Here is a 23,204-nt window from a genome sequence, read left to right as displayed (position 1 = left end):
ATTACATTACTTATCGCATTCCTCATCGGCGTAAATTTTTAGTAAGTGGGTAAGGTATTACTACCGTATACTCCTATGAGTGCAAGAATGTGTCTGCCTTTCAGTCAGTCATTCAATCTGTCTGTCAGCCAATCAGTCAGTCAGTCAGTCAGCCAGTCTGTCCGTCTGTCAGTAAGTCAAACAGTCACTCAGTCGATCAGTCACTCAGCCACTCAGTCAGACAGTCAGTCTGTCAGCTAGTCAGTCAGTCGGTCAGTCAGTCTGTCCGTCTGTCTGTCAGTCTGTCAGCTAGTCAGTCAGTCAGTCCGTCAATGAGTCATACAACCTGTCAGTCATTCATTCAATCTATGTGTCAGTCTGTCATTTGGACCATTTTCGAAGTTTGAAAGATCAGCGTTCGCGCGGCATTTATCGGAGTTGCAAACGGGCAGTTTGCAATCGTCTTACGATATTGAACTTATTTATAAAATATCTCTGGCAATTGGGCCGACATTGTCCCGGACAGATATTATTACGTAATTATAAGTAATACCCTTATTGACATTGACATGACACGACAATGAATCTAATCAGGTCGATATGAAATGCAATTTCAAATACATATTTACCAGATAGGGATTGAGGAGCATATTGAGCTCCTCCTCGCTGAGGACAACAAGACTTTAATGCGTATTTATTTTTTTACTTTTAATGGAACATGTTATGTGGTGTTAATATACATGCGCTGATTGAATTTTTAATTAAAACGGTTATAATTTTCTATATTTCTTTCTTCTTTGCTATTAATATCCATTCTCTGCAGTTTACTAATCACAAGTTTTTGTTTGCTTTCTTTTCCAGGTTTCACATAGATAAACGTTGTCAGCATCGTTGTTCCTGGAAATGTTTGAGCATTGCCTTAATATTAATATCAGTCGTCCTAACAGCCATGTTGGCGTATTTTGCTGGTAAGTAACGTTGTTGTTGTTATCATTATCATCATAACGTATGGCTCAACACATTAACATTGCAATTACAATAAGTTAGTTGGAAACAATTCAGTTCATTAAGTATTTATTTAATGTTATTTAGATAGATTGGATCGTCAAAAAAAACTAAGAAAGTTATATACGGCTAGGGTCGAATCTCGCACACCCACCACCATTAAAAACTTTGATGCTCCATGCTTTCATTTATTGATAAAATTTATCATTCACCTTTTACTTTACTAAAAGGTGTTACTAAGAATAATTATTATCTATGTTGTCATGACGTCCATGATAATTAATTTAGTGTTAACATATTTAGCTTTTCGCATTCTACTCCTCAAGCCCTTTTATTTGATATCCTGCTGATATTGCTGGTGCAATTAGGAAAAAATTAACCCATCAGGTCATGATGTCTACCACATTCACTTTAGAATTAGCGCGTTTGTAGAAGATGTCTTCATTTGAGGAATGCACAAATTATGTTCTGTTACAATCCTACGATTGATAAGCCTAATAAAACCTCAAGAAAATGAAAGAACTATAAGTTGATCACTTGTAAGTAGTAGAGCTTTTCGTCAAGTCCTTGTGGAAAATGTCAGGAGAAATTTTTTTTTTATAATTTGGGAGTAATAAGTAGAAACTCTCAAATTTCTGTTTAGAAACACGGAGCTGCATTCAATTTACGCTCCACTGCAAAGCATGTGCTTCGACCAGTTTGGCCCGTTCTTGATATCAAACTGCATGCAAATCAATTGCATTCAATCTTTCTAACACATTTGAAGTCGATATCTTCCGTTTTGCGAGCAGAAGCGTGTGAATAACACATATCACACACAAACACACAGATGGACCGAACTTCATGCTGATCAAGAATATATATATATATATATATATATATACTTTATAGGGTTTCTGGACTAATTGCAAACATTATGACAAAATGAGCATAACCCCCCGCCGATCCTTCAGTGGTGGGTATAAAACGAGAAGATTAGAAATATTGCATCCTCTCCCAAGAAATATGCACTTTTAATAAGAACATTATATATATATATATATATATATATATATATATATATATATATATATATCGGTGCATAGAGAGTGTGTGAAATGAATTACTTACACAAATGCTGGGAGTTAAACGTTCAAATCTCTCGCAAAAATGAAATCGCCGAAATGTGACATGAAAGAGCGCTCAATATTTCTTAGACAACGGAAATCGTACAATAAAGTGTATAACCGATATAAGGATTAACATATTTTTAGGCAGACGCATCGCGTGTTCATAGTCTTTCGTTACATTCAGATTACTGTCAAATAAAATGTAGTCTCCGCTACATTTATGGACGCATGTACTTACGCGAACTTTTTGCGAGCTAAGTCTAACATAATGTAAACATGGCTTAAATTTAACATTTCCCTACACACGTAAGTACAAGTTTAAATATGCATATACAGATATATGTGTATATGTATAGTGAGCGTTATTAAACCTTAACGTATTAATATTCCACTAAATGTTATGCCCTTACGTGTTAACGACACAAACTCATCACCACTAACAGCATCGTTGTGGAAATGTGCGCGCTCTTGTGTACACACTATTTTCCGTAAATAAGGAATGCTATTATGGAGAGATTTTTTTTTGTTTTTTTTTTTTTTTTTTGCTTTCCCAGTTCTCGCATAAAATCAAATTAGTTGGCTTTGCCATTTTATAATATTAAAAGCTAGAAAAACACAATGCGTGTCTATCTGCATTTGGTACGTTTCTGTCTGTATTCTATTGCCATACACTGGAGATTAGTATGTTGTGTATGCATAAAGTTAGTCATATGCTGGTATTTGTTTTGCTTTTTTTTCGTGTTTTTTTTTTTTTTTATTTTTTTTTTTTTATGTTTCTCGAATGGAAAAAATAGTGAAACGTACATAGAATCTCATTAACAAGTTAAGTAAAATAAAAAAAATAAAAAAAACTAATTCTTTTTCCGCTGTTTGTTTTGGTAGGTAAGGGAATATGAAATTCAGAAGTTTAGTGCTTTCACGTTTAAATGCCATCGAAAACATGCACACATACATGAATATGGATATTCATTTAAGTAATTGTTTTAATTAACCTTGGTTTCTATGGCACAGGCATTGGGGAAAATGCGACATAATTAAAAATTTAAATAATATCGAAAGAGTTTACACAGCTTAATAGAAACTGTTTCTTGGGAGTTGTTGATCAATTCTTTCTTTTTTTTTTTTGTTTTTTTTTTTTTTTTTTAATTAAACTTATTACACCCACGAGATAACATAATATAAATTTTATTGGAAAACAAATTAATTGCCAAAGCAGAGCAACGTGAGCTCGAAACATTTCCCATTTGCATACCAATAAGCAACACTACTAAACTCCGATCCTATGAACTGAACTCAGATTTTTCACATTTCCATAGCTATCACGGATTGATTAGAGCAGATTCCTTGCTCTGTATGTTGCGCATTTCTAACGGCGAAAACTTCGTGGCTTGGGCGTTCAAAAAGAAGAAGAACAAGAAAAATTCAACAGTCCATCCGGCCTCAGTGCTGCCACCGTTTTCTAAACGAGTTTTGGTAAAAGATTTATTTAATCATCATGACTGAATGGTGGTTGCTTGGTATCGTTGGCATACATATAGGCAGATCACGCCCAATTTTTAACCTCATATTCTGAATTGCAACTCTGTGAGTTTCACAAAAAGCAAATAAGAAAGTTATACGCGCAGGTCGCCTTCTAATTTTTATAATTTCTGAGTAACACGCAAAAACCCACGAATTTTTATTAAACAGAGAGCGGGTTGCAATTAGCTTACGTTCCATTGCAGACTTCTGCTCGGGCCAATTTGGCCCAATTTCAATACCAATCTGGGTGCGAAAACTTTCAGTGTTTCTACTAAAGTTCAAATTGGTTCTTCATTTTTGCGATCAGGCGAGTGCCAGCAACACATCACACAGTTGGACAGATGTACAGATACGGCTCAAACAATTCAGAATTTCAGGCTGTGGCGCGTATAAAAAGGGAATCAAAATGTTTTCTATTTGGCAGAAGAAGTATAATATATGTCATGGACATCTTGAAAACCAGAACAGGTCGGAAAAAATTGATTGCAGACAGTTTTGAAAGTCTTTTCGTACAAGTAAAAGTTACTTTTAAAACCGAGACCAATGCATACCGAATAAGCTTATTTTTGAAGATGTAAAAGGATTAAAAAGACGCACTCAGTCGTTCCGTCGGTGTTAAAATATAATAAATTCTTAATTAAATTCGAATTTCAAGTAAATTATATTATATTTGTATGTCTGGTGATCCCTTCAACTTATCATAATTTTCACGTATTAAAATTTTCGAATGAGACTAAGACTCAGAGCACTTAGCTCTGCTTTGAACCAAATCGGAAAATGTAAGTGTAAAGCTTAGAAGTGCTTCCACATCGATCAACGAATAAGCTGAAAACTTTTAAAATTTAAGAAATTATACGTAAGCCGCGGCAGACTACTATCTGCGGGTTATTATTATTATTATTATTATTATAAACTTAGCCAGAGAATAAATTCTAAGACTAAAGTCTTAAAGCACTAGCATCCAAGGCTTTCGGCTTTATTAAAAACTCTACCGCACTTGAGATTTGAACCCACGATCATTGAGTTGGTAGTCGAGACTCTTGCCTACTCGGCCACTCAGGCGGATTATATCTGCGGGTTAAAAACAAATGTTTATCAAGAACAGATAAAGGCTGATTCTAATGCAGTCCAAGGCGATTAGCTAAGCTAATTTGCTACACAATAACAATAACTGATTCTTGGCTAGAAGGCCAAACATACATAGACTTATTGCATTTTTTATGCGATGTGAAGCGATAGGCAGATAAAGTGAAATCAGGATTTGATAAGCGAGAGTCAGCAGCCAAGATGAACGAATCAATGAATTCTCTATAAAACTGTTAACGCATTTCACGTCTCTTTATGGTGCTGCGTGGTTTAAATTTTAGATTTTGAAGCAATCTTCACTTTTTCTATCGGTTGAAGTATTTTTTTTTGTTTTTATATTAAATCAATTTAAATGAAAATTTTTGAAATACGAGGTGCGTTCAAAAAAGAAAACAGACCTTTCAAATTTCGCGGGCTACGTTTATTCGATTTTCGAATTTTTTTTTTCGCTAATTTGGTACGCATTGGCGATTTTTCGTTTCCGAAAAAAAATGGATCAACAAATTTTTATTAAATTTTGTGTGGAAAATAAAATTAAGTGCTCACTCCAGTCTACTTTGATTGAAAAAATATATATATATATATATATATACAAGTGGTACAAGCTCTTCACCGAGACTAAGAATACCGAGAAGATTTTAATGACGATGTCCGCCGTGAACGCCGCAGCAAGCCAAAAACCGTGGAAAACTTTCAAGGAATAAAGCAAATTGTAATGGAGACTCGTCGAATGACCATTAGAGAAATCGTAGATGATATCGAAATATCGGTTGTTTGATGCCATGCAATTTTTTCAAATATTTCGGGCTTGAGAAGTATGGCAGTTAAGTGTGTGCGGACATTGCTAAATTTTGATCAAAATCATTTGGTCGCATGATCCAAATCACCAGAGTTGGCCCCCTGTGACAATTCCTATTCTCAAAACTAGAAAGATCCATGAAAGGGCGGAGTTTTGTCTCAATCGAGAGGAGATAAAGACCGCATTGCTAGAAGAGGTGAAGGCCATACCACGAGGTGCATATCAATAGTGCTTCGACAATTGGAAAAAGGGCTTGCACAAATCTATTCTATCTAATAGGGATTACTTTGAAGAGGACAAAGCAGATATTGATGAGTAAGTATCTAGATAATGCAATGAAATGACAAATAAAAAGTCACTTATTCTTCGTGAGCACACCTCGTATGTCTATCGTGTAAAAATGGATATACGTGCATCGTATATTCCGCGAGTGCAAATGTTGTCTTTTCTTTAGGCAATCACGATTTTATTATATAATGAAATTTCAATCAATAAACCAGAATTCGATATCAGATGTATGGGATCGTAGTTAAGCGTTGTTCCTGATATGGTTTAAAGCTTTTAAGTTTAAGTTCGTTCTTATTTTCATTTGTATTGCTCTTCCTTAAATAAAAAAAAAATTGTGCGGGTAAAGTAGTGGTCGTACGGTATAATAAGTATTTACTGTTATCTATTGTTGTTGCTGCTGTTGCTGTTATTACTATTGCTTTGACTTGGAAGGCTGTAAATCACAGCAACAGACTAAAAACACACTAAAAGCACAATAAATAGTTAAAGGCAGAAGAGCTTTTTATGGTAACCGATAAACACAGGCATAGTCTCGAACAAATGTAGCCAAACGCATAAATGGTAAAACGTAACTGAAATGAAAGGACTGACGTAATAAATTGCTAAAAGAAAGAAAACTCATAGCTGTCTTGAAGAATTTCTTTGGTTTTCTGATTTTTCTATTTTTCTCTCTCCTTTCGTTCCCCCTTTGCTTTTGATTTTTAAACCTTCAGAAACAATGGAAGTACTAAAGCCATGTGAATAGCAAGAAATAGTTTTCGATATATTATAAACAGTGCTTAGCCTCAGCTCACTACAGCATTTGTATTTAGGAAACTCCATATATTTTTTTGGGAAGATTTTCCTTTACGTGTTTTTTTTGTTTTTTTTTTTTTTTTTTTGTTTCGTGTTTGTCACAACCATATTTATTGCGGTTAAAATAAAAATTGCTTCAAAAATAAATATTTGTTATCCTCTTACTTTGTCAGAATTGGCGCTTGTTTCACATTATTTAACAACAACGACAAAATGTAGCAGCAATTTACTCTTATTCTTAGTACAGCTACTGCTTTTTTTTTTTTTCTTATCGACCTCGTTTAGTTTCTATGGAATGATGATGAAATTATTTTTGCAACCGTCACTGTGCTGTACTAGTAATGCGCGGACCGGAAATTCAATATAATAGCAAGAATAAGTAAAAAAACAGAAACATATTTTGTTTGCCTTTGCGAAATTCGACTTTGCTCAACAAAATGATCGCGTTCGAACGCAGTACGATCACCTATACATTTCTCTAAGGTCCCGATACCTTTTTTGTGTAGAACCCTACGTGTGCATGTGCGTTTTTTTCTTTTTGAGATGGAGAAGAACGACAGACGCTCACTTGGGGCGTTGCGAGATTTTAATGCACTGAAAACCACCTATTCCCCTACCCCCACCTTATAAGACGGTCGCTTAGGTATACCTTCACAGGTAGCCTCTCTCTATGATCTCCACGATTTCAGCTATCTCTTATAACTTCACTTTTCGATCGTTGACAATAATTTTCAGGATTTTTTTCAGTGCTTTCTTATGTGGCTAATTCCTTTGCGCGTCCTCTTTGTTCAGCATTTTCGGCATGGGTACGAGCTGGTTTAAAATCAACAAATGCCTGATAAACTGCTTTTAAGACAGCGACGAGCTGTCATGATACTTGTCGAATGTGTTTCAAGTTTGAGCAGAATGTTTCTCGTCCATCGGCAAACAGTGAAGCGGGGATTTTTCCAGAATTAGGCATATTAAAATTTCTGTTAAGGTAACTTAAGGTTAAAACTGTCTAAAGCTAAAATTGATTTTTTGCTACAGATGGGTATTACTTACCACCGATGTACAATAATAATGATGGCACGTTGGAAAACTCTCATACATCATATATACGCACCTACAGGACACAAATATCTTGTAAAACTGCTCACGCTCTATACGTGACTTCGAACCTTCGAAGAGATAAAGAATCAGCTGTCACGTGTAGGTATTAAAGAGCAAGCGAAGTATTTGCCATAACCGAACACTACGATAAATCTTACTGTCTGTTATATCGGAATGATGAGAGTAATCAAATATTACGGCCTTTGCTTATAGGTAAAAAAAACAAACTTAACAAGATTTGCTTTTTTATAAAGTATTTCTTTCGGGACATGATCTCAATCGTTACGATAACGCAGAGATATTATGTTGCTGTACGGGTCTATTTATTCAAAGAAAATGTATACGTGAGTCAGATTGTTCTGGAAGTTTGATTTCAGATCTTCAACTAGCTCTCATCAGTGCATATCGACGAAATTACTTAATACAGTGTATGCATGCATGCATGGGAGACCTTGGAGTGGGAAGTAAAAATATGGTTATCGTGCTCTCTCCTTGACGTCGCCTGTGCATATATAGTTCCCTTTTTAAATTTCCTGAATCAAATGATGTTAGCATCCATCCTATTATATGAGGACATAGTTTTATATATAAATTTTTAAACTTATCAAAGTATCTGAGTTTTAGTCAATATTAAGCTATAAGTGCTTTTTAGCTTGAGTTGTGCTTTAAGAAGTTTTATTTTCATGTGGAGACAGTGATGATCTCGTATCGAGGAAATAAACCTTTCATAAATTAATGATGAGTTTATATGGAATGAAAACACTGAGTGCAGTTAAAGTGACCCTGTGTTATGAGATACCGTTTTGTCTCTTTTTCTATGCAAAATTGAGTTGTATGTCAGACACATAGCAGTTCGCGGAAGTCACATTAGGAAAAGAGGATGATGATGGTATTGTATGGGGATAAGTAGAAGATAATAAATTTTCCATTTTTCGTTCTAATTGTTGCATGCAAAATGATATTCTCAAACTTTTATAAGATAACTGATAAGATAACCTTTAAGTTGAATGAAGTTTGCCTTCTTGACAATATTAGAACACTATTCATCAAAATTAAACGAACTTAAAGCAGAAAAATTGACGCTCTCTTGACAGTCCCAATATAATTTTAATGAAGTTATCGCAGTTTGTATACCCTACACCACTTGTGGTATACAAGGGTGTATTGAGTTTGCGCGTAACACATAAAAAAGACTTTGGATAGACTTCTCCTCTGCATCGATTTAACCTTGTCGAGCAATGTTCACTTCCCACTTCCCACTTCCCACTTCTAACGCCTCGTTTTAAAAAGTTGTTACCGCAATAACTGCATGATCGTGCAGGGCAATAGTGTATATTGCGTAACACACCATTTTATCAGATACGAATTCATGAATCGGCATATTGCCACGCCTAGGCGTATCTGTCCAATGTTGAACTGTGTTAACCTGACAAATATGAAAATTTGTTGCTTCGCGATTATTACTGCAATCCTTTTTTGGTCCTTTTCACTTTCTTACTAAAACTGGATCTGAGTATAGATAGAGTTTCTATTATGGTGGCCCAACACGCTTCCAAGCGATAACAATAATAATAACGATAACGTTATACGTAAACAGCATGAATTAAAGTAACAAAAACAAGAAACAACTGTTTGGCGTTAAGCGTTAAGCCTTTACATAATCTTTTACCTTTAATTTTATGCCTCTGCTCTCATTACCGTATAAAATAAATTTACGTCAAACTCTTGGAAATAAATTTAAAAAAAGAAAAGAAAAGAAAAATGAAACTTCTGTATATAAATTTTGTCGTCTTTTCCTTTTCCTTCTCCTTCTCCTTGTCTTTTTTTTTTTTTGTATTGCTTCCCAACATTTCGTTTCTCGTTTATTTTATATGAAGGTTTCTCAAGGAAGCCATAGCGTATGGTGTGGTTGTAAGTGCGTACAGTGTGTAGGTATGCGTAAACGTGAATTATTTTATTATAATTTTTACTACTTAACTCACGCAACGACTTGAGTGACGACAGACACAAACATAAAGTATTTAACGTTATATGTGCACTTGTGCGTGTTTTGTTTGTAACTGAGATTTGTGGCTTTGCGAAATAAAAAGAAAAAGTCACGTAGGTTACGTTTCATCTTAAATAATATTTAAAATAAATTTATTTTTGTTCTAACCTCTATTCGAACAATTCGTCTGCAGCAAAGGCAGAAAGTAATACTTTATTTACTCTCATCTACCCCCTCCCCCTACCCTAATACGTAACACTTATATATATATATATATATTTATAGTTTTGTTAGAAAATTTCGTAGTGTGCCTGCTTGTTTGTGGCGGGCAATTGTGTCGCAAAAAAAAAAAAACAAGCACACATATATACATATAACAACGAGAAGCGAAATCTATACATGACTGTCTCTTGGTAAGTTAGTCTAGCAACGCACTTCATTTTCCTTCGCTTGGTTAAAGGTTAACGTAACTTTGAAAAACTCTGCGATTAATACAATTTGTGTATTAGTAACTCAATAGGTTATCATCTCTCTGTGTATGTCTAGTGTGATCGCAAAACGCACGTTCTCGCAGATAAGATTTCTTGATGAGATTCTTTTTATGATAGAATAAATGCTGCCGACCTGACGTATTATGTCCGACCAGAGAAGAAAAGCATAAGTTCTCAGATACTGAGAGAGTCATAATGAGCAAGGCAAGAAGCTTGAGTGTTCCTAGCGGCATAAAAAAAAATAACTCCTGGTTGAAATAGCTAAAAAACTATATCTCTGAGAATTCATATCAAGAATGATATTTACGGCACCTAGTTGTACTACGAGTAAATTTTTAAGGCAATTCTTCTCTAATAACGTGTACTTGCGGCATTTACTCTTTGACTTGTTCAGTGGCGAGATTGTTCAAATTTTTTGTTTTTGAACTAAGAAATAAAGGGGCGGTTCGAAGGACATAAAAAAAAAGCCAATTTTGCACCGCATCAATACGGGTGACGGGAAATTGATTTATTTTGAAAATCCAAAGCGATTGGTCCAGTCCAATCAGTAAGCTTAACAGCAGAGCTAAGTTGCCACAAAGGTGTTGTGACGTACACAAGTGCCTTAAACAACAATAAAAAATCTGCGCTGTGAAAAATTAAAACAGCTGAGGAAGATGAGTCCCCTGTTAGATAAATGAAAGGCCGTGGCATGCTGGAAAACACTTACAGGGTGGTTTTTGATCATGTGACGTATTATAAAACGTGTCTAGCAATCAATAGCAACAGTGTACTTTAATATGCTGCCATCCCTCCCACTCACAGATTTCCCGCCTTATGATTAATGCCTGCTTCAATTAATTGCACTTACTGTCTGTCTATCTGAGCAACGCTTCTATTGTTATGACGATAACCACAAAATGGGTGCTTTTGTGCATAGCCTCAAAAGGCCGGACGTATTTTCTTTCGAGATGGATTTCATATTCCGCCAGGAAAATGTTAGAAATGTGTAGTTAGCTGTTGTTCATGTTTTGAATAAAATACTTCTTACCATTTCCTCCATTTAGTAAAGAGTTTTCTCTTAGGGTGTTTGAATAGTATATCGCTGTTGCAAGTGTGCGCGGGGAAACCAAATAGAAATTTGTTGTCGTATGCCGTAGTCCTGAGCCAGCGGCAACAAGCTCTTCTTTGTTGGTAGGCTCTATAGCTCGGCAGCTTTAATTTTAAATTCACAAAATCACTGGCTATGTAACAACCCACTTATGGATAGTGTAAGAGTAGGCCATCGAGCTATAGTCACTTGTCAATAACATGCTTTCTTTTCTTACTGGGTTATGTTTTATTAAGTTTTTCCTACAATCACGTTGTCCACCATTGTTCCGTTCAGCAGTCGATCTGGTCTTGAATGCATCGAAGATTGTCATTTATTTATTTATTTATTTATTTATTTATTTACTTTTTTTTTTTTTTTCTTTAGCGAAAGGACCATGTTTTTATAGAAAAAGTAAGTGCGTAAATTAGGCAACACAATGCAATTGTATGTCGCGCCTTAAAGTATGGATAATATTTCATGAGCGAGCTCAACAATACTTAACAAGAAAAACATTTCCCTTTGAACTAAATACTTACATCACTTTTAATGTAAGATGTTCTGTCAAATGTTCTACTTACTTTATTAGAAAATGCATCTCAAAAACAGACTGACCTGATCCACTTTCGTGTCATGAGCATTTATTTGTTTGTTATCATAACGTTTTTCTTATTTTAATTGCTCGGCGAGTATAAAGCACAAAATAGAATAGAAACGAAAAACATGATACTTTTCTTTATTGATTTTCTTTTAAACCGATAAATTTTAAATAAAACTATCGTTTTTAATGTAGCATAAATTGGCACAGAAATGATAACAACGATGAGAAACAACGATGATTTATTTACAGGATATTTTTATAACAATAATTTATTTTTCTTGTGAATACATTTACTGGCACATAGCACAAAAGCACAAATGATTAAAGTTAATCACCAAGCCGAAGAAGTGAATCAAACAAATGGCGAACGACTGGCAGTAAGAGGAAGGGAATGATTAAGGAAAAGAGAGAGAGAGAGAGAGAGAGAGAAAGAGAAAGACAAAAGAAAAAACGAGAAGGTATTACTTACAATATGAATTCATTAAAAAGGAAACAAACAATAATGAAAACTTATATGACTTGACTGCAGCAGAGCATTTTTTACATACAATGACATCAACGACGAAATGACAAGTAGACAATTATTGAGCCACTCAGAGAACGACCGCCACGTTGGCTAACTGACTGAAATGAGTTGATATAGTTGCAAACAGGAAAAAGTCTGATGCAGAATTTGCAGAATTCAAACATTTATGTCCTCATTTTCATCATTGTCATCACCATCATCATTATCGTCATTATCATTATTAACATCGTCATCATTATTATCTGTTGTTTGTAACAGTACTAGTCAGTCGTACACAAGTAGCAAATGACACTGAGGAGGAAAAAATGGCTACAATTCCTAAAAAGACTTGAATATACTCACCGTTGCCGTTACAGTCGCATAATCACAACAAATTGAGTTGAGTTGAGTTGAGTTGAGTTGTGTGTTGCACAAAGTGGAATAGTTGATGATATATACATATATATATATATATATATATATATATATATATAAATGTGTGTCTGTGTGTGTGTGTGTATATGTGACCATGTATAGCTATGTGAAAAGTTACCATGACAAAAAAACTGAAACAGAGCATAACGAATGAGATTGCAATAGCGATCCTCTTAAAAATCGATTAACCCATTTCCGATACAACTGCAATGCGCAATATGGCAAAATGAGTATCTCTTTAGTGTTTGCGATTCAACAGCAACGACAACAGCAACCAAACATAACAAGAGCAATTATAACAACACTTTCAACCCACTCCACTTAGTTTATATTAAACACTTCATGCTCAATATAGTAGCGAAAGGTGCTCAAACAATGCAGTACTTTATGAAAACTAAATGGATGAATTTGTTTCTTCACTTTTTTTTTTTTTTTTGTTTTTTTTTTGTTTTGTCTTTCATTTTCTTGCTACAGCTATCTTTTATTTTAATTTATATTCTTATTGTTGTTGTTGTTGTTTTCGTTGTTTTGGTATCGTTTTTGTATAAAATATCAAACATATGGTTACTAGGCGTTCAACTTTATTATAAAGCCATTGCAAACACAACGTAAATTTGTGCTTATGCATGTATGTATATATGTATGCACATGTGCGTATAGGCATGTGTATATCTCTTCAGATCCTCTGTTACTGTCACCGTTTCCGATATTTGCATTTGCTTAACCGAAAAATGCTGTTCATGAGGTTTTTTTTTCATTGTTCTTCTTCCCCCAGCTTGAATGACGCAAAAGAAATTTAAAAAAAAAAAAACCCAAAAACAAGCAACATAACTAACTCCCCCCCTCCGCCCTCTTTAAACAATCATCGGTTTTTGTGCACCTGCTTTGGCAATTTTAATTTGCTTATTTCCACATTTCATGTAATAACCGCCAGTCAGCTGAGTATATTGATCATATACCACCACCCTAAGCGCAACCTATCCGCCCACCTAATAATGTCATCGGTGTATATGAATGTATCATAAGTGCACGACCGAGTATGTGTGCGTGTATATTTACTGCTTAACTACTCCGAGCATGTAGTTTACTATAGTTGACCTAATTTATAATTTAAGTCATTTTGTAAATTGATGACACAAGTGCATAATGTGGCATTGGCTGTGGGTACAGTGCAGCACGGTTATGTAATAGTATTGGTATGGCATTCTGTAATGCCTGCCTTTAGGCAGCTTGCCATTGCGGTGCTGTTTCACTACACTACTACTACTACTGCTGCTGCTGCTGCTGCTGCTGCTGCTGCTGCTGCGGAGCATTACGTGAATTATTAATGAATATATTGTGTATCCATGACGTGCGGCCAGTGCAGTAACGTGTTGTTTTCAGTTTCTCTTGCACTTACAAATTTTTGTCTTGTTTGAGCCTCATATACACACAGCGAAATACTAACAGATTTTAATAAATTTGTGGTAATTGGAACGTATTAATTTACTGATTGTAAAATGAAATTCACTTGTATGTGTTATATACATGCATACATGCATACTGCATGCACGCTTGTATTACATTTGCTGCTATACCCTCCTTCTCCTCCTATTACCGTTACAGTTATTTATTAAAGTGTAAAATTGAAATTAAAGTATACTTCAATAAATCGATATTAATTGCCACTTAATAATAGAAAAAATTATAAAAATTGAACATAGGCAGGATTTTAATCCATCTATATAGAGTAAAACCAAAAATTGACCATTCAAGCAACCAAGATGTGCGTACAAGATACCGACACTATTTGATTTTTTTTTTATAAATTTTTGGAAATCGAAAACCCTAAGTTATCTTTGGGAGGATGTTCGAAAACTTATACCATATGAGATGACGATATACAATTATTCAAAGACTTTCCTCCCAAATGCTTTCAAAAATGGCAAACATTTTCGTATCACAACCGTTTCAGAAGAAGGCCTTCATTACAACTATAGGAAAATAGATCACAGTTTCCAGCCATCAGCTTTTTAGTGTAGGTGATGAGTGGAATTATGGATTCATCAGCTCGGTTAATAATATCAAGGTCAATGTTTGCAAGCATCATCTAAATGCTTTCGGCTAAAAAAGTTTACTTAACGTAGAGCGAACTATGAATTGTTCAGTCCGTTTGGGATCGCACGTAAAACTTTGGACGACATATAAAAATTTATTCTGATAAAGCATGAAAAGACTCCCTTTGCTGCTCGGGCACTGCCCATGTCACATCTTAGCAACACGTCAAACTAATTAACTCATGTGTCGTAGCTGACTAATACGATGTTGAATCACAGATTACCAGCCGTTTTCTGGCTTGCGTCCTCTTAGCGTTGACTTGCATGAAGCTTTGAATGAAGCGCAAATATGCTCTTCTTCTTAAACAATGTAATTTTCCTTTGCACTAAATAATTTAATACAGATAGCCTTCTACATACATATGCTGTAGAAATAGTATTACTCTCTTATCGTACGCCTAATGGGGTTGAAATTTAAAAATTATAGCTGATTTGAAATGGAATAAAGTAAAAGAAATGAGGAATGATTGCAAAGCTGGTCGGTGTGGGTGATCCATTTTCAAATGCGTTCGTCCTTGAGCAAACAAAAGGTAGTCTGCGAAATGTCATCAAAACATCTCGAAGATTGGGCGCATGCGTGTAGAGACATCGGACAGATGGACGGTCACATAAACTTCGCTTGATTCAGAAAATGATTTTGAATGGATTGATCTAGTAATAATAAGTGCGTCTATATAAATTACTTCCAGATAATACATACATTCGCACAAAATTAATATAGACTCTTTTAAACAGCGATAGACCAACCGGCTTCATGGCTCTAACTTCTCTAGTATGTTGAGAGAAACTCGAGATTTCATGTTTGAGTTTCGTGGCTGTACCTTAGGTTCAACAGTTACATGCAATATCGACAAAATCGACGATTGTGGATGATCGAGAATGGGTCAAGTGGGCGCATGTATCGTTTCAACCCATGCACAAATACATCGTTCATCGGATATGAAGCGTTGTTTGACTATTTTCTGACTCTGATATTAAAAGCGAAAATTTGTCAATGAAGTTGACAATCCCACTTTGAAATCGCAGTGGAAAGGACGCGTGACAAGCAAAGTCATCAGAGTCGACTCATGCGGCTGTCCGCACAAACAAAGACATGTAATCGTTTAAATGTTCAACGTAAAGTGGAATAAAAATTGACAGAGATTTATGTGCTTCGCAGTTGGTTTTTGTAAACCTTTCATTCAAGATTTGCGTTATGAACAGTGAGTTATTTTTGTGTGCGTAAATTCGATCCATTGATTCAAAAACACTGCAACTCAAAGAAAGTGTATTTTCTCTTTTTTTTATGCCAATTAGAAAAATGACTTGCGCTCAGTTTATGCATTTTGTTTTACATACACACATGTGCAGCCTCTTGGCTCTTGGTACAAATCCTCATCATAATCGCGACGGCTTGCTTAATTAATCTTGTAGTTATATGTGATGTTCAACAGGATTGATATTAGGGTAGCTTTGTTATCGTAGCTATGCAGGTTACTTGTAATCCTCAAGTATTTACTTTATATATGCATAAGAAAATTGCATAATTAATTAATTAAAATATCAAATGTCACAGAGAATTATTAATTATTATTAATTAATATAGCGCAGTAGCTTAGATATAAGACACATATAAAAATTTTCATTTCATTCAGATTGAAAGCAGTTCATAGGTCCACATCGCGTTCGCAATCTTCTCTTTGTGGGCATTGCCGGACCAATTAAATAAATATATTTTAGACAGTCAGAGATCTTCGTCCCCGTAATGTCTTAGTTGAGCAAAATATATTCGAGTAAGGTTTTCCTTATTCTATCTATCTCTCGTTCTGTTCTTCGACATAGGAAATTTGAACATATTGCTGGTTACAGTAACTGGATGGTTCCTTCGGAATGCCACCGGATCAGAGTTGCAAGAGAAGAAGTTGCTTCTACCTCGACTAATTAATTATTCAGGTTGTAATAAGATCGTATCAAAGTATTGGAGAATCACTGCAGATAGCAAGTCTATTCTAATATATGACTGTCAATATATAATGTAGTGGTGTTAGCCACGATTTTTAAGTTACTATAGGATTTTAGGTTTGAATAAAAAGGAAAATGGACGAGCGTTTTGTAATACGGTAAATATTCGCGGTGACGAGAACTCACCGGGAAAAACTCATCAATCGTACCGGGTGCAATCAGTTAGCGTGGCGGTCCTAAATTTATCACAGGTCAATCAGTATAGGAGTTGATATTGCCCGTTTTCTTCTTCTTGTTTTTTTTTTTTTTGAATAGTAACCTACAAGTGGAATTTCTTGACTCTCTTAACAAGTTATGACCTTAGACATAATAAAACAGATATGGCAGAGATGAAAACTCCTAAGCATGAGCGAAGTTGCCCACATACCTCCGTGCAAGAGACACGAGTACGCAACCCTGAGTGCGGAGGAGACTTGATTTCCAGAAATGATCTTTGTTGCGAAAATTTCTTCTCAAGCTATCACAACTAGAAATATCTTTTTTAATGCCGGAAGAGTTCATTTTTTTTATACCATAAAGAAAATTTAAGAGAAAATTCAGCGGCAAATGGAGGCCCAACACTAAAACGTTGAAGGTGAAATGGATCATCGAAATTACGCAAATAAGGGAATATTTCACTTTGTTCATTCACATAATTCCTTTCAATAGTAATGCACTCATCACAATAGCTCGCTAACATTTCTCTGCCTTGTATAAAACGATTTGTCTATCCCTTCATTGGAGCCATATGTGTGTCCGGTCAAACCAGTATTTTTTCCGATTAAAAATCATTGCTTCGTCAACGCAAAAGTGTCATCGCTAACACAACTACAACTACGCTAATATCTAGAAATCATATCGAGTCATTCATTAGCAGTGGCGGCAGCTATATGTCTGTTAACCTGTGAACTAATTGAGTCCAGTTCTCTATTTCATCATAATCAACACAGCATTTTAATCCTATTAAGAGTTAATGATTTAAATTTATATACTAAACGAATAATTTATTTCCAATTAATTTAGACGAAGACAAAACAAGTGAACTTAAAAGTGCTGCTGGTTTAATTTCCCTTTTCTTCCTCAAAAATACTATCTCCTCACTGCTGTCTGCTTTTCAACATTTTCCGTTCATTTTTTATTTGTTTCTGGCAAGCTTTTCTTTTTAATTTGTTACATTTTTTTGTTTTTTTTTTTTTGTTTTTTGGTCGAAAATGCTCTAATTCCCCGATGCAATTTTCACACTTGTACTTTCAAATCAACAAATCCCTTTAAAAAAAAAAGAAAAAAAGGAAAAGATTTTCTATATGCCTTCTATTAATGTGTGTACAAAAGCACAAACAAATATTCATATAAAAGATTTTGTGTTGATATTATATTCATTTTCTATAGCCAAATACACCAACCACAGTAACAGCACTTGTTTTTATTGTATAAGACTGTCATTGAAAGAACGAGAAGCAGCGTTAAACGTAATAAAAAGAAAAAAAGAAAAAGGAAAATGAAAATGAAAAAATAATGCATAGAATGTCACATATACCTAATGTGCGTCTGTGTGTGTGTGTGTGTGTGTGTGTGTCTAGATATATTTTGCAGCACTACCAAAACGTTTGTAGTCAAGACTAATTCAAGTTTTCGACTATGCATAGGAGCCAGTGTATGTCCGTTGTCTCTGCCTATTTGCTCTTTTGTGTTCGCCTTCAATGCTCCAAACAATTTCCATTTGCATGTTACTCAGATTTCTAAAAAAGAGGAGAGGAAAAAGTATTAAAACACTTAGAAAGGACAAGTAGTCAAAAAGTAAAAGGAGCAAAAGTAGTGTAGTACTGTATGTAACAAACGTGAAAGCACACACTTTCAAGCTCAACTAAAATAAACTGACTTTAAATGATGCTTTTTGCAATTTTTGTTTTGGTTCTTATTTAATTTTTTTTTATTTTTTTTTTTTTTTCGTTTTTTTGTTGAAAAAAAAAGAAGAAAGCAAATCTTGTCTCTAAAGGATTTTTAGACTTGCAGATGACGACTACAAATGCCATGTGGCTTTCAGCCAAAACAAAAAACGAATACGAAAACTGTTAACAGTCGCTTCGAGTGAATGTATACATACAATGCTTTGTTTGTATGCATATGCACATCTTATATGTATATAAGCATATTGCTATGCAAGTGTAGGTTATTATCTTACACGCATGTGTGTATTTTTAGGTTTGTCTTTCATTATCAGTACTGAGAACCTCTCTACAATTCCGCTTTCAATTTTTAGAATAATTTTTAAAAATTTTCTACACCCTACCGTAAAGTGAAAATATGTTAATTCTGTCACAAGACAAATTTCATCCCGATAATAACAAAACATAAGTTTGCAAATGACATAAAAACATAAAACATAACAACGTAATAACGGTTTAACTTTGCGTGTACATCGCCTTGTATTCGATTCCCAAATTAAGAAGGAAATTGCAAGCTTAACCTATTAGTGTTTTTTTCTTTCAATTTTACAAATGTAGAGGAAAAATGCAAAAGATTCGCTCGCACTGCTCATTCGCTCATAGTCATCAAGAAAGAATTCATATAACCAGCAAGAGGACGCACTATTAAGAAAAATCATTAAAGCTTCGTGACCTAGACGAGTCATTATTACTTATAATGCCATTAAAGCATTGAAAAGTTGTGATAGGGAATGTCCGAAACTATTTGATAAGCACTAGGCAGGTAACAGTGAACGAAAATCTGCCTGAATTCCAGTTATGTCTTAAGGCTTAAGTAGTTTTCTTGTTTAGTATTTTGTGTACCTTTTTGTTGTTTCTTTTTGCTACCCAAAGCATATCTGCATATCTGCATATCTACATATATTCTATATATATATATATATATATGTTGTTGGTCGTCTTTTTATATGTGCAACTTTTATACTCTAATTTGTGGCTTCAGCTAGCATAGCATACTTTTAAGCTGTGATAATGTTCAGTCTTGTGTAAGCTATAGATGGGCGAAGGACATCAGAGAAAACAAGTTTAGTTTTCTTTACCGCATACACGCACGTACATACATGCATGCATAAAAGAATTCATGCCCACCCAGCAAGTAAATGCATATATTTCTTCTTCTTTCTTTTTTATCTAATGTCACCGAATATCTATTCAGCTTCTTTCTACAAATAATATATTTTGCCTTTGCTTTTCTTTTTTTTTTTTCTATTTTTTTTCTAGCATTTGACATTATCCCTTGCTGAAAGACCCCCAGGCAATCTTTAGCTATCTATGCTGCATTCTTTCCGCCTATATGCCGGCTGTTATAATTTCTTGTTGTTATCTTTCATGCATTTATGTAAATGTGTCTATGGCTGCGTATTTCGCAATATATATTCGCATGCTTGCGTGCATACATTTTTCGGGCTGTGCTCTTTAACTTGTATACATACATAATACCATCATGTGATGTGGCATTTATAACAAAAGGCAAATTAACGCGATTCATGCTTCGGTGAATTTTGTTGCTACAGCAAATTATTCGAGCAAATTTGTAGATTTGGACATTTTATACTGTTACTATTGCCATTCGTTTCTACTCGCTTCGAAATGGAGCGATACGGATTAAGAATGCAGAAAAGATGGTTCTGGTGGATTTTCCCTTTCTTTTTACCATAAAAGATTTAATTTATTTACTGTCAAATGAGTTTTATTGCAAAAAATAAATTGCGGGTGTTTTTTTTAAAAATGCGATTGTGTGTGCGATAATGAAAATTTACTGCGGAGAAAAAGTCTGGATCAGTGCGAAATGAAAAGCATTAATATGTTAAAAGTCCAATTTAAAAACATTTAGAAATCCATATAGCCGGAGCAAAATGGCCAATACTAGGATAATAGGAAAATAGTTACAGATTTCGCTTTAATCATTTAACGATTTGCTATCTAGCCTTAACTTTATGAACATAGATTTTCACACCTTTCATGCTAGATTATTCATACGACTCTCCATGAAGTCCAAGCGAAAGTATGATATATATAGTACTTTGATCAGTTTTTTTTTTTTTTTTTTTTTTTTTTTTTTTTTTTTTTTTTGAGGATATTTCCTAGATGGTATGGTCACTGTGATGGTCAGGAAAAATAGAAAAGGCGCAAGAAATCAACTCAGATTTGCTTGCGGTCGTCTTGGAACTGGAAACATTTGGCACGATTGGAAAGAGCTCTGTCGCTTGGGTTGTTTCAACGCTGTTTTTAAAGAACAAAAACTAGCTTCAGGTCAAAAGACTAAGAAAGCCCAGCAGGTTTGTTAAAGGATTTGATTGGCGAGTAAATTTCTTTGAACTTTTCTTCGAACGATTTAGCTTAAGACAAGCAAGCACTTTGGGCACGCTTTTGTTGTCCATGAGGATCCCAGTTTTTTGCTATAAGCGTTCAAGAGTCCCCAAGCATATGCTACTCAACGAACATAGTCATTTAGTTAATTCATGTCACGAACTTTAACAGTTCTTGATTTTTTTCCATTGACACCACAAGCGGAAAGTGCTTCCGCATCATTTCACTTGGATTTAAAGTTCACGTTATTTACCCCTATTATTCAGATATTTTTGCAAGGCCTCTACTAAGCTTAATTTGTAGTTCGACGCTGCAAGTTCGCTTGTTGACAACGAAAACGAGTGATGCAAAGCGCTGTCATCTGCAAATGACTAAATAGGGTATTCTATCACACTAATGAGGTCGTTAACGCACATCAGAAAGACGCAGACTGTGAAAGAACACAGCCCTTTGGTACGTTTGCCTTTAAGAGAAAGTGACTTGAAGCCAACCCGTCGATTACAACTCTTATCGAATGGTTATTGAGGGCAACCGAGATAAATCAAGTGAAAGGGTTCTTATCAAAATACCCCGCGCAGCCATTTGCAATCTTACTTTCACTGACTCCAGTTTTCGGCGAGCTAGGGCGTCAAGTGATAAATGGTTTGTCATATTTTCGAACGCTAATTAGATTCTTAGCTTCTACATATCTTCCTATGCCGTAATAAACTCTAATTTCTATCGTTTTGCTTATAGCGAATGGCAAGCGATAATTTGCAGGGTCGTTATAGTCGCCCTTCTTGGTACTGTTTGTGTTAGCACATGCTGATGAGGCTGGGCAATGGTCCGGCGAGTGTGCTAGCACGCCTACGAGTGTGATGCCTAATTGTTCTTAGGCATTTCAATGCATTTTTCATTTCACTTTTCTGTTTGTCATCCGTTTGCATCTAATTGTTCTTCCATATGTCTGCGCATCCATCCTCTCAACAGTCGTAGGAATTAAGATGCATGTATTTCTAAACTATTTCACGAGCTCGTGAGTAATCGCACAACGCATAGAGGTTGCGTTATGCGTGCAAGAATTTTCTCAAGTACGCGCCGTCTCTAAGCAGACCCAAAGAGGACTCGTCTACAAAGAGACTTCGTTTGATTTTGATATTATGGCTGACAGATAGCGTGAAAATTTATCAAAGACGGTACTTGTTTTACTAATTTGAGAAATGAGAATCAATTACACGTAATTTTCAGTTGCAGTTATTGACGCGTTACATACGTTCTTCAATCGTAGTTGAACACATTGATAAACGTATACCTGCGGCTTTTGTGAAAAGATATGAGCAACGATTGCAACTCATAAAGGCAATATTACAAGTGTGTGCATTGATGATGACCAGAATTTATTGAACAGGGCTTGCATTCAGCGATGGGGTATTCTCTACATTCGACTTGTGGCTATGACACGACGTTATGGCTGGCGAAAAACATAATGGTCTGTGAGGATCAGCTTAATGAAGAAGCCTATGTTAGTTCTTATCTATTAGTTACCATCTTTTAAACGATGACATCAATAGGTTTTTATTTTCTTTTTACTTGTTTTTTTTTTTCAATTCATTTATTTATTTATTTATATATTTTTTTTTAATTTAATGTCGCTAGCAACGCTTGAAAAACGGAAACGAAAGATGATTCCGTAGAAATATTTAAAACACTCCTTTAACTATGCTGTAAATTTTTATAAAAATCTTGGATACTTACTTACACATCAGCATGTATATAAATGGACTTGCAATCGCAAAATTCTACAATTGAAGTGAAGGTTAGGCATTAAGATATCCTGCTTTTGAAAGCATATCGTCGAAAAATAATAAAACAATGCAAGAGGAGATCGAAAAAAACAAATTCCGAGTCGAAATAGGAAATTGAATAATGGAGATTAGCTATTAGACGGAGGAGGTTATATATATATATATATAATACAATTGTGGCATCGTACCTAATAGATTTTAGTGTCATCTTAAGCAAGTTATTGTTTATAAAATACGCTAAGAGAGAAAGTAGTAGCGATGATGTTTTTTATTTGTTTTAAAATATA

General features: G+C 34.8%; 1 protein-coding gene across 4 annotated transcripts in view; it reads left to right on the top strand.

Annotated features, from left to right (window-relative positions):
- LOC119644242 (teneurin-a) overlaps positions 1-23,204 on the top strand; it is a 444,303-nt gene that overhangs the window by 271,503 nt on the left and 149,596 nt on the right. For all 4 annotated transcript variants that reach the window (XM_038043783.1, XM_038043776.1, XM_038043796.1 and 1 more), the window contains one exon: positions 841-947. In XM_038043783.1, coding sequence (XP_037899711.1) covers positions 841-947 — 107 coding nt within the window. The remainder of the gene's footprint in view (positions 1-840; positions 948-23,204) is intronic.

Source organism: Glossina fuscipes, unplaced genomic scaffold (genome assembly GCF_014805625.2).
Source record: "Glossina fuscipes isolate IAEA_lab_2018 unplaced genomic scaffold, Yale_Gfus_2 0, whole genome shotgun sequence".
Lineage (NCBI taxonomy): Eukaryota > Metazoa > Arthropoda > Insecta > Diptera > Glossinidae > Glossina > Glossina fuscipes.
This window is presented reverse-complemented; position numbering and strand designations above follow the sequence as displayed.